At 45.6% G+C, this 12,807-nt stretch overlaps 1 protein-coding gene across 2 annotated transcripts in view; it reads right to left on the minus strand.

The window, feature by feature from the left end:
* Positions 1-12,807, minus strand: part of CFAP99 (cilia and flagella associated protein 99) — a 545,884-nt gene that overhangs the window by 484,837 nt on the left and 48,240 nt on the right. For both annotated transcript variants that reach the window (XM_085643346.1, XM_085643347.1), the window contains exon 3: positions 7,270-7,414. In XM_085643346.1, the coding sequence (XP_085499472.1) occupies positions 7,270-7,414 (145 nt within the window). The remainder of the gene's footprint in view (positions 1-7,269; positions 7,415-12,807) is intronic.

Below are 12,807 nucleotides of genomic sequence, written 5' to 3' on the forward strand. Positions count from 1 at the left end.
AATTTAGTCCAAATATCCACCCAAAAGGGTAGAGCTCAAGCTCCAGGGTCCTGCTAGCAGGAGCCGGAAAAAAGAACTGAAAGTAACTTGCTTTGGCTGTGCATCCTGGGATACCGGGGGTCTCTGGAGAGTTTCTTAAAGGCACGGTATCCCTTTAGCAGACACATAATGACAGCCTATAGGGCTTGTCTGTCCACCCCTTCCTCTCTATTGTTTAAAGGGATTTTGGTGAAGGGAGTGTGATACAATAAAGTAACATGTCAGATGTGAATAAAAATGACATTTAAACTTTATTTTGGCTTTTGTGTTCACTTCCGAGGAAGTGCTGGCCAGTACAGCCATATTGTTATTAGGCTGTATTATTTTGTCTGTCTCTTAAGTGTCTTTGCAGGTTTGCAAATGCAGGACAGCTTAAGAGATATTTTGATTGCTCCGGGGTCCCCGCACATGGGCGGGACTATTCCTAGATTATGACTATACACAGAGATCCCCTACTACAGAAGTTCCCAAACCTTTGCGTGGCATTGTTTAAACACATGGACATATGGACATGATACGAAAGGAGCAACTTACTTTTGGTGGGTACGTCTGGGGTCAATACGATGAGAATTTTGGGTGCTCTTGGCTTGGAATACCGAGGTGAAGTGGAGGGAACTTAACACATATCTCTGGCAACATACCATGGACCTGCTAAGTTTGGAAAGATAATTTTCATGGCCAGTGGCTTGCCAATAGTCTATAGGGCCTTTCAGGGCTACAACAAAAGGTTAGAGCAGGTCAGGGGGAGCGTGATGGGACTACAACAAAGGCCTGTGTCCACAGGAGTATTGCAAGTTTAAGCATGAGTGCTCCAAGTGTGTGAGAAGGCAGGCACTCATCCGTTGTTTTGGGGCCACAGGAGGGTATCAGGGACAGAACGCAGGACAGTGGCAGCCATATGCAACTAGCCAGGGGCCACACAAGCAGCAACACTCTTACAGTAATACATGGGGGGCACAAGGAGCTGGTGTAAAATGTTTGTACTAAGGTTAAGTTGGATAGGTTGGAGCACTAGCTGGATTTCTATGATCGACTGAGGAGGCGAGGGTCTTTTAGTAAAGTTTCAGACTGAATTTTCGACTGCGGTACAAAGCCCCTCATGTTCAAAGGTGGGCGGACAATTTGCTGTCTGAGAGCAAACACAGGCAGGCAGTACAGGACAGGCTGGATGAAGATATTGTGGAGGGCAGGATGGTAGGGCCCCTTTGTTGAATGACCAATGGCAGATTTGCTTGTGTCACCTATTGGTGTGGTGCCCAAGAAGGAGCAAGGGCAGTTTTGTTTGATCCAGCACTTGCAATGTCCCGAAGGCAGGTCAATAAAGGATTTCATCTTTGAAGACATGGGATCTGAATCATCATAATAATAAGTGGACATGGCAATGTCCCTGGTGGTAGCGACAGGGCAAAGAGCACAAATAGCGAAATGCAATGTGAAATCGGCTTTTCCGTAAGATTTTCAGCTATTAGGCATGCACTTTGAAGGGAAATAGTACGTGGACAAAGCTCTGCCGATGAGTTGCTCAATATCATGCAAACTCTGTGAGTGTTTCAGCTCTTTTATACAGTGTCTGTTTACTTGGCGTACAATCAATACACTTGTGACACATTACCTGGATGATTTCTTCTTCGTGGGGGCACCAGGCTAGGTGGACTGCCAGCGACTGCTGGTGAGATTCCAGGAGCTCATGGGCGACCTAAGGGTTCCATTAGCGCTAGAGAAAACAGTGGGCTCAGTGTGAGGCTTTCTTGGGGATTGAACCTGATTCTGAAAGAATGGTGTTGAGATTGCCACAGCACAAAAAGGAAGCGATGCAGGCTTTGTTGGTGAGCATGCTGGTGAGGGAGAAAGTGAATGTAAATGTAAATGTCAAGGTACTTATAGAGCGCACTGTCACCAGACGGCCACCTTGCGGTGTCGCCTTTGCGGTTTCCTGGCGCTGATACTCATACCGCTGTGGAACCCCTCCTGGCTTTCACTGTGAAGTGTCCACTCCTGGGCGCTCCAAAGGTGAAGCCAGGCATCCTTAGCGCTGTTGGGGCCGGTGTGGAGGCTAAGCAAGCTATTGCCCAGAGTTGCAGCGTGGGGCCCGTGATTAGAATAGGCACCGAGGCGAGAATAGACAGGTCCGAGGAAATTGAGCCCAAGCCCCACCGAGGCAGGAATCGAACCCTGGTCCCTGGCCAGAACTCTGCTTCAGGGTCTGCCGCTCTAACCATTGAGCCACACTCCTCCAAGTGAGGGAGATCCAGGTTCTACTGGTGCACCACAATTTTGTGTGTAGAGTGGTCAGGGCTGGTAGTACATTTTGCAGGAGGCAAGTGCAGGTGCATCATTTTCCCATCACAATGTGTGCATTTCAGCTGGGGTCAAAGAGGATCTCAGGATGTGGAGGTTTTTCTCGAATTCCTTCAATGGGATTCCATTGGCCTGGCAGAAGGATCTGGTTTGGGCTGTGCAGATATTTTCTATGTGGCAGGAGGACGGGGATTTCATTTGTTTCGGCAAGGTCACTGGTGCACAGAGGAATGGCTGGTGGCGTGGAAGGTGGGGACAGAATCACAGCGCCTCTGGAACTCTTCCCCTTGGTGGTGACCATCACATTGTGAAGAACTGAGTTGGTGGACCAGAGAGTGCTGTTCTGGGTGGACAATATGGCGGTTGTGCAGGTCGTGAACAGACAGTCTGCAAGGGATGCCCAGGTGCTGAAATTGATGCATGTTTTTGTACAGGGTTGCCTGAGACACAATATCTCGTTCATGGCACAGCATTTTCTGGGTGTGGACAATGACGTTGTGGATGCTTTGTCTCATTCACAGTGGGAGAGATTCCGCGGACTGGCGAAGGATGCAGACAGATGCAAGATGCCCATTCTGGAGGAGTTGTGGTCGGTAGGCAACATAGGATGGTACAACTGGTGGGAGGATCCATTGCAGAATCTACGCAGAATATTTGGCTTCAGTGGTGCAACGTAGGGTGTCAGGGTGGCAAAGGATGGAGGACATGGTTCCGTTTATTTTGGGCTTGACGGAGAGAGACCTGTCGCGAGTTATGATTGCGGCAAAACTGGCCAGGATTGCCTTTGTGGGAAAACTGTTATGGGGTTATGCTCCAACAGCTGGAGGAATTGGGACACTGGATGCTCAAAGGCTGGGCAAGGGAACAAGGTCACTTTGGGCGACTCCGGAGGCCTTAAATGTAAAGGCTTTTTTGTGGGGTGTTACAAAATTTGTCCGGGATTTGCAGGGGAGCTGAGAAGGTTTACTTGTTTTCCACTCTAATGTCTTGGCTGTTCTTTGGTGCCTTTCGGGGTCTGAGTTGTTGGGGTGCAGGAGCAGGTAAAGTGTTGTGGGAAGATGTCACAAGTCGTAGGCACAGGTTAGAGGTCTGGCTGCGCAATTCTAAAACCGATCACAGAGCGTGGATGAGGTATGTGGTTCTACAGGCTTTACCAGTAACAGATCAATGCCCTGTGGCTTGCAGTGACTTGTGGATTGCGCGCACCTAGGCGGTCCGCAGCAAAGTGTTCTTTCTGCATCTGCGCTGCAACTGAGGCAGGTAATTGCGGCTGGGCGCAGAAGGACATTTTGCATTTGGGAAGCTGGTCTTCCGATTGCTTTCCGCGTTATGTGTGAGCAGCTGGGGAGGAAGGTGGTGCTGCAGGGCATCTTGTGTGAATATTTACTGCTGTTTCTTGTTTTAGGTTCAGTCATGGGTCAGGCAACAAAAGAAATGGCCATTCAGGTAAAGGGACATTAGTTCATCAAATGGACAGAGCAAGAAGTGGCTTAGAGGGGTTACAGGGCTCAGTGGGGTTTCAATAGGCGATTGTTTCCTGTTACATGGCAGAGATGGGGTGAACTCACCAGGTGTTTGCATGGCATGACAGAAGGAGGCAGATGCCTGGATGTTTTGGTTCTCCACTTGGGGAGAATGATCTCATTTCGGAGAAAGGTGTGGTTTTGATGAGGGCCATGAAGCAAGACTTGTTTCAGATCAAGGCCCAGTAGTTGGGCTGTTTCATTGTTTGGACAAAGTTTGTACCTCACAGGCATTGGAGAGGTGAGTTAAAGTAATCTGCATTGGACAGGGCACATAGGATGTTTATCAGGGAGATAAGTCGGATTTGCAGAGAAATTGGTTTTGGCCGTATCAACCATGCACGTGCATCTTTCATGAATTGGAATGGAACTGTACTTGTTGGAGCTGAAGTTAGTGTTGTCTTGGACTTTGACCATTCGTAGTTAGAGTAGGGGGCTTCAAGTACATTGTCAATTGTGGGGGGCAGAAAAAGTCAGTAGACAGCCTTTTCCCGGGTGGCAATGGCCTGAAAAGTTTTGCATGAGTTGACAGAAGTTTGTTTGGCGTTGCCATCAGCGAACTATGTGGAATGGGAGGGTAGACAGGAAGTTCAAGTGTAGGGGTAGGACGTTTAGTGGTTTAAAAGTTAATATAGGTACATATAGGACATAGGGGGAAAGTTAAGGTTGAAAATGTTGAAATGCACTACAGTAGGAACGAGATAGTTGAGGGATGTGGGTGGCAGGCAGGATGTTGGATCTATCATATGATGTAAAGCGAGGTTGTAGTTTTGTAAAGCGATTTGGCCAGGATTAAGATGAAATGTGCACCTGTTTCAATAAAGCAACCTTTTTCACATTGTACAGTGGTATGTAGTATGTGCTGCACACCCTCTCCTAAAAAGTACTTTTTCGTACCACCTGTGCGCATAGTCCCTCTCCTGAACTTCGCAAAGCCATCACAGTTCTCAGGTTCTCCACTGTTTCCTGTTCCTCTCCTGTTACACCAATCAAGGAAGACTCGTACGACCCATGGACCTTGCAAAAACACTGAGGCAGAGCCCTCGGCTTACTGGACACAAGAACTTGGAATGGTATCAAAGCAGCCTTGAGAGCACAGCCAATCAGCTGCTTTCTGAAATCTTTTGAAAATGAACTTGGAGCAATCTGAATAATATTCGGGCTTTACCATGTGAAATTTACTGTATTAAATTCTGTAATATTCTAGCACAATATTAATTTAGGATTAGTAATATTCGTGAGACCTTATTTATTAATACAAGTTGGACGCAGCTGTGGTGTAAAACCCAATTTATTCAAAGATGCGTGCATGTGTACGTCGCTAGTTTAAACTAATGTAGGGGAACAAGAGGGAAGTGGAAAAACTGGTAGAGCCCTGCCTAAGAAGGAGCAAACTACAGAGGGACCTGAGGAAATGGAAAACACCAAAAAAACGTGTGGGACCGCCATCCATGATGTGAATTGAGTTGGAAGCAGAGAAAGACCAACATCTCCTGTTGCCATGCTCAGTGCTTCATGCTTGCCGTCTTTCTAACTGGCGCTGCCTCTCATTTTCTATCTTTGGGTGGGACAATGATGGGAGGAAACTGTAGTTGACGCTCTGACAGCTGCGGTCTGAATATTAGGCTCTTCTGCCTAACAGACCGCTGCAGTCAAACCGCCGCAACACTGCTCGCCAGACCAGGATTTAACTCCTATTCTGGCGGGCAGCCGTACCACGGCTTTGGTGGTCCTACAGCGGACGGCATGTTGGCGCCGCAGCTGTGGGATCACCAAAGTCATAATAAGGCCCTATGTGAAATTGACTCACGGCTTCCAAGATCTAGAACTAATCTGGCTGCTGTATTTTGGGTAATCTGGAAGATCAAAATGAGGTAGTGTGGTTTATTTAAAAGCGAATTGCCATAGTCCAGGCAAGACGTAATCACAACTTGGACAGTGATGGAGAGTGGTCTCACAGCAGTCTGCTGGAACAAGAGGGAAACATTTATATAAAGTACCAACGGTAATTGAGCATGTAGATGTCAGTTAGTTCATATGTCATAAGTTTCCTAATAGAGTTCACTGGAATTTAGGTGGCACCCTTCGATGCAGATCACTAGGGATTTGACCAACTGCTGTAGATTACATGACGACTACGACTTCCGTCTTGCTGGAGTTTACTAGTAGAGCATTAAGACTCGTCCATTCAGTTGCACTCACTATTCACAACTTCAACAGCTTCTGGATTGATTTACCTTTGCCCTTCAGCCAAATTCACAGCTGGACATTGTCTTTATACACATAAAACATGAAACTGACGCAATGGGTCAAAGTTGCTAGTTGTCTTATGAAAAGGTTGAATACACGTTAAATGAAGTAGGGGTGTGTGGTGAGCCTTGAGGGACTCCATAACCTAGTTGCTTTCAGTGTGACCTTTCAATAACCATAGACACATCGTAGCTATGCCCGTACACGAAGGAAATCAACCACATGAGCAACTTGTCCCTGACTTCCACCTCTTACATATACTTAATAAGCATAGAATAAGAGACAGTCTCTAAAGGCAGTGGAGAGGCCCAAAAGGACGAACCAGAGAGGAGTAAAGGCTATCTATGGCCGATTGGGGCTACAGCCTGTCTGTCCAGATACAATCAATTGTGGTTTTAAAAGAATTCGCACAGTTGAGATCAACTGAGCTTTAACTGTACTCTCTCTAACTTTGGTGGAGAAAGGGAGCAGGGAAAGGGCCAAGTTTTCTCAGAACTGGAATGACTTAGTCCTTTCTAGCTTTTAGGAACAACTTTTAAGAAGAGTCAACTAGACTAGGCAAACCGATGACAGAAGCTTATTTCTAAAATCTTAAGGAAAGCCTGCTTCAATGCAGTGCAAATGAACCTGCACAAAGTGTGCATCTAGGGGGAAAACTCGTCAATCCTTACTGAAGAGGGAGGCTGGGCAAGTTGAGGTAGTGGGCGAGCAGAATGAGGGTTTACAAAGTTGATGAGGTTTTTAATGAATTTTCTCTTGAAAGGAGTCAGACAAACTATGGCAAAAAAGCTAAAGTTAGAAAGTGTGCTGTATGTGTGAAGAACTGCTGTCCAGGGCCTACAGCTCGCTTAACTACGCTAAAGACACTGGAGCATTAATAAAAAAGTAATCAGCCGCACTTCTTGATATTCTTCTTTGGCTGGTCTGTACGGTCTCTCTTTTCTGAACTTTAATGAGTCCCCTTGTGGTGCTCAGCTACTCTGCATGCTTTCCTATGACATAGCAGGCTTGAGTGCCAGTGACTGCAAGGACAGACTCCCTGACACACGAAAGGAAGAGGAGATCATATCACTCGGAAGCTTTAACTATTGCCTATTCTTGTGATGTATGAGTAACAGCGATTTGAACACATGCAGCTCCAAAAGTTACAAATACATACCGAGGTATAGATTCTGTTCCGACAGCAGGTAACGCTTCCCATCTCGGGCATAAAATCCATCGACCACAACATCCCACAGTGGTTTGTACTCGATGCAGCCGGACAGCAGCTCTAGCATAAAGGTCCCCTCTGATACTGCAAGCGTCTGAGGGGATGAAGGCAGAGAGTCAGAGATAATGAGCAACGTGAGCTGGACACACAAAAACACTTAGGGGACATGCATTCTTACGTAATATTAAGGAACGTCAGCTTCACCTTAAAGCCATTGGGCTCCAGTGTGCATCTATCACCTCCCGCTAAGAACAAGCCATCAAACGTATTTTATACATGCCAACGTTTTAGAAGAGGAAAGTTAGAGATTTTTAAAAAGCGAATTAGAAGAATGTATTTCCCCATTAACTACTATTGAAGGAGAGGAAATGTCAGGCTGGAGACAGTAAAAAGAAAGGCATTTTTTGCTTCTAATGTCGGGAGAATCCCGTCAGGATCGGGTCTGGCATGTATGGTATTACCTGTAACAAGGTCTGACGAGGATTCACTGAGGGAGTGCAGTTATATTGGCCTCCAACACATATTATCCAACCACAAACGCATCACCAGCCTTCCAACCTATTTCATTAGTATTTTTGCAACATTTCCACTTTTTTTGTTTGCAGTTTTATATAGCACGAACTTGGCCCGTGGGCATGAACTCCAGATTACTTTTCACAACGTCAGATTCTTTTTTTAAGGCACGGGGAAATTAAGTGGCTTGCCTAGAATTACAGGTTGTTGAGCCGATGCTGGGACTCGAACCTGACTCCCCATTTCCAAAGTTGGCAGCTAGGTCATTGCTTCTCCCTCAGGCGCATGCGTTCTTGCATAATGTGGGCGGACAGCTAGTTCATAATGTAGTTGAAGGAACTTTATGTTACAATCTATTGAGTTTACTGTAAATCTTCTCCAGCCCAGTCAATGTTTACAGTCGTGTCTTAGGAACAGATTGCACAAGTAGAACCCCAGCTGGCGCGTGATGCGGGAGCAGAGAGAACAGTCAGAGGGAGTAATATTCAAGAACAGCGCAACACACATATCTGCATTGATAGCAAGCATCAGGGGTGTACGTTTAGCAGTTGGAGTGAATGATGGTAAATCAGAACAAAACCTCCATGATTAAAGTCAGCCAAACTCTCAAGAGACACAAGCTGAGGCATAGAATAGGTGGATGAATAGACATTGCACCAAGAAATGTCTGCAGTACACGTACAAAATAGGTATATGAACCCTGGACCCACTGGTCATAAGACATAATGTTTAACATCCATACCACAAGAGGCACAACCTTGTAATGTCTCAAGCTTTACCAATAGGCAAGTGTAGGAGCCCCTGAGATAAAGGATACATTCGACCCACAAATATTTTGACTTAGCCCCCAATACAATAAACCTAATGTTGAGAATAGGGATTTTAAAAGGGCCCAGAAAGAAACTAACTTAACAGTGAACTAGAATATGGGCCAATATCAATGGCACAATCAACGCTGAAGCTACCAACACCAAGGTTGGTGATCTTGTCTGTAAACAGCAGTATCAGTGGACAACTTTTCAGACATCTGACCACTAGCAACATAGACCAAGACGTGGCAGATACTGGTAACAAGACAATATCAGGCCCTAAGTTAGGTATCTGCCCTTTGATAATGACATAGGAATTCATCACTGGAGTGGATCTATCTGATGTTGAGACACAACACTCATCACCATGATCTTTTTTCTACTATGCATGGGTGTCTGGGGACAAGCCAAGTACTTGGTTGATAAAGCAAAAGACACACAATTGATAGACGGAATGCAGAAAAAATCAAAACATTCACCCCCAGTCAAGAGATCTGGGTTAAATCCATCATTCTTTTGCTCACCATGCCACCCCAGTTTATACCTGGCCATATGCACATCAGTCTTGACGCTGTGCCTCATGGGAACACTCCAGCCTGAACTGTCAAGCCAGGTCCTCCGTGGACATGAAACAAGCATCCTAGGACCGGTTTCGGGGTTTCAGCCCTCTTCAGCCAGGATAGCTTGATTCCAGTGGCACAGTGAGCCCAGGACCCATGTCTGGGCATACCTGGCGCACTTAGGGCGAGAAAGCAAAAGACACACAATTGATGGATGGAATGCAGAACAAATCAAAACATTCACCACCAGTCAAGAGATCTAGGTTAAATCCACCATTCTTTTGCTCACCATGCCACCCCAGTTTAGACCTGGCCATATTCCTGGTTAGACTGGTGCTAGTCGCAGTGTGTGTCGCACAGCGAGAGCTAAGCTATAAATGTCATTGATATGATATATTCAGTGCTTGTGGATTACAAAGTTCCATACTATTTCTTTTTCTCTGTCTCTCTTAAAATTATCTGAGCAGTGGTTCTGGGGCAATCCTAGGATGCTGGTGGCGTCATTCTCCAATGTCTTGTGTGTCTTTTCCCTTCAAAACACACAGAAAAACAAACGTGCCCTTATAACTTAAGCCTTAATTCCAGACTTAGCCACCTCACTATGAGGAATTCCACTGCTATGGGTGGGTCTTAATTTCCTGACGTGTCACCACTATGGGCCTGATTACGAGATTAGGCAGTCCTGGTGAGGTCGGCACGCCACCACGTAATCAGGCCCATGGTGTTGATAAGTCAGGAAATTAAGACCCACCCATAGCTGGACCGCCTGCCAGATTACAAGTAATCTTGTGGTCTGGCTGGTGGACGGGCGGCATGGCGGTCCCCTGGTGGTGCTGGTTAAAGGCTCATTGTGAGCCTTAAACAGCACCGCCACGGGATTGCCAGTGCATGTTCCTGCACAGGAAGGAATGCACCATGTCATGAATTCCTTCCCGTGCAGGAACTGGGAGTGCAACATGTCATTGACCATCACTGCACTGCCAAAACCACCAGCAAACGTCCCACGGTGGTCTGAGGGTTGCGATATGCTTGGTGGTGCCCTGAGACACTAACAAGCATATTGTAACTTTCCTTACCGCCAGAGGTGTCATGAAGTTTCTTCCTGCATGCACAGGGGCAAGAAGGAGTCCTATAGGGCCCCCTTTCTTTCCTCACCGCCAGCAGTTACATGAAGGAAGAACCTCCATGACACTACTGGAAGTTAGGAGAGTTGCAATATGCCTCAGGGCACCACCAAGCATATTGCAACCCTTAGACCATCGCAGGGTGTTTCCTTTCGGTTTCAGCAGTGCAATGACGGTCCGACTGCCAAAGTCCTAATAGGGCGGTCCGACCACTGGTGCAGCGGTGGATGCCATCACCGTGCCCCCACGAGTCTGCAGTCCTTGTTCTGCCAGACTCGTAATCAGGGCTTAAGTCTCTGTGGACATTTAACAAAATTAACGGGATGGCCTCACACATCCCCTGGGTGTCATGCTTCATCATCGGCCATCCCGTGCTCGCTAAAGCATACTCTAATGGGCGGGTCCCTCGTCAAGGGCTGAGGGTAATTTTTTGAGGGAACTGAGGGAATGGAGTATCCAATTAAAATCTCTACCACCTACCATTAACAGTACTATAAATGTATTATATGGCGGAGGAGGGATGATTAAAAATCACTAGTAGGACAGATGAGACTCAACTAGGGTGCTCCTGTCCATATCAGGTCAACATGTTTCAGCCCTTAGCTGGACCCTTGTGGGGTCCGAGGCTTTCTTCAGGATTGAAAAAGGCCCTTTGTGACCCTGTTGTGTTTCCCTATTTCTATACACACACACACACACACACACTCTGTGTACATGCATACAATAAAAATGCCCATAGAGACATAGTGATTATACATCAGGAAATTAGGACCCACCCATAGCAGAGGAATTCCTCAGAGAGTGAGGTGGCTAAGTCTGGAATTAAGGCTTAAATTATAAGGGCACATTAGTTGTTCTGTGTGTTTGCATTTAATTGGGAGAGCACAAATATTTTGCCCTGCATAAATCTCTCTCCTTACCCTAGCCCCATAAGTTGAAGAGGCTATTGTGGTTGATAGTCTTTTCCCTTTTGCATTTCTCCCTGGGTTGCTTACTGATGTTTACTATACAGAACCTTGGTTGAACAGTAGGGCAATTACACTACGATCCTTAATTGCATTCACAGGGGTTAGTCAAACTCTGACCTTGTGCAGCGGATTTTGGCAGACTGTGGCAGTTTCGGTGCAGGGCCTGGCTGAAGGCCAGGTGTGACAGTTAGGGTTTCATGTGGCTATTTTATAAGTTATGAACTGCTGTTTTAATTTGTAACCAAAACTCCACTTTAACTGTGCCTCTATTAAGTGAATATTTATAGCACAAACTTCTTGAAAAAGATCCAGAAGGTACAATGGAATGACCGACTCATCATGGCCACAATAGATGTTTGTTCCCTATATACTTCAATCTTACATTCTGATGGAATTAATGCTGTACAAGAATTCCTCAAGACTAGATCAGTAAGTTTCTTGGAACATTCAAACATGCTAGTGGAAATGTTATCCTACTACCTCTCCCACATCTTCCTCTTCAATGGTGAGCTCTTCCTACAAAAACAGGGAACAGCCATGGGTACATCCTTTGCCCCCACGTATGTGAATTTATTCGTGGGGGCGTGGGAGAGGGATGTACTGTCTGGCGACCATGAATACAAGATCAAAATTTGGACCAGGTTTATCGACGACCTGTTTATAATTTGAGAGGGCGAATAGGGTGAATTGAGAACTTAATCGAATCACTAAACAGGAATTAACTAAACCTAACCTTCATGTCCACTACTAGTAAGAACAGTGTAATCCTTTTGGATGTGGAAGTATTCATCAAGAATAATAATATCTGCAGTAAAATACATCGGAAACCCACAGCCTGCAACAGTATGCCCCACACAAACAGTGGGCCCCCACAACATCTAAAGTGGAGCATACCATATAGACAAATGCTGCAGGTAAAATTAAACTGTTCGGAAGAAGATGATGTAAAACAACAGCTTGAAGAGATGAGTGCACGCTTCTTGAAAAGAGGATACCCACTTAAAGTAATCAGAACTGCGAGAACAAAAGTTAGTCTGATGTCACGAGGATGTTTCTTGATTGTCAACAAGAAGATCTGGCAGAAGAAAATGAAGATATGGAAACAACACGACTGATCATAGATTTCAACAATGAAAACAAAGAACTGAAAAAGATTGTAAAAAAGAACTTGAATATATTGATGCTGGACGAAACACTAAAGAAACAATTACCACCGTGTCCCAGTATAACATACAAGAAAACAGCATCTTTGGGGGACATTTTAACACATAGCCATTTTGAGATCAAAACACCACTGAGAACAACTTGGTTGACCACTTCGGGATTTTGGAGATGTCCCAAATGTAGGGCATGTGAACATGGCCTGAACACTCCTACATTCACATTGCAAAACGTAAAAACTGAACAGATTATGGACCACATAACATGTGAGTCGAAATATGTAGTTTATATATTGGAATGCCCGTGCAAAAAACAATATGTCATGAGTACGATCAATAAGCTAAAGCTAAGA

Source organism: Triturus cristatus, chromosome 2_2 (assembly GCF_964204655.1).
Source record: "Triturus cristatus chromosome 2_2, aTriCri1.1, whole genome shotgun sequence".
Taxonomy (NCBI): Eukaryota; Metazoa; Chordata; class Amphibia; order Caudata; family Salamandridae; genus Triturus; species Triturus cristatus.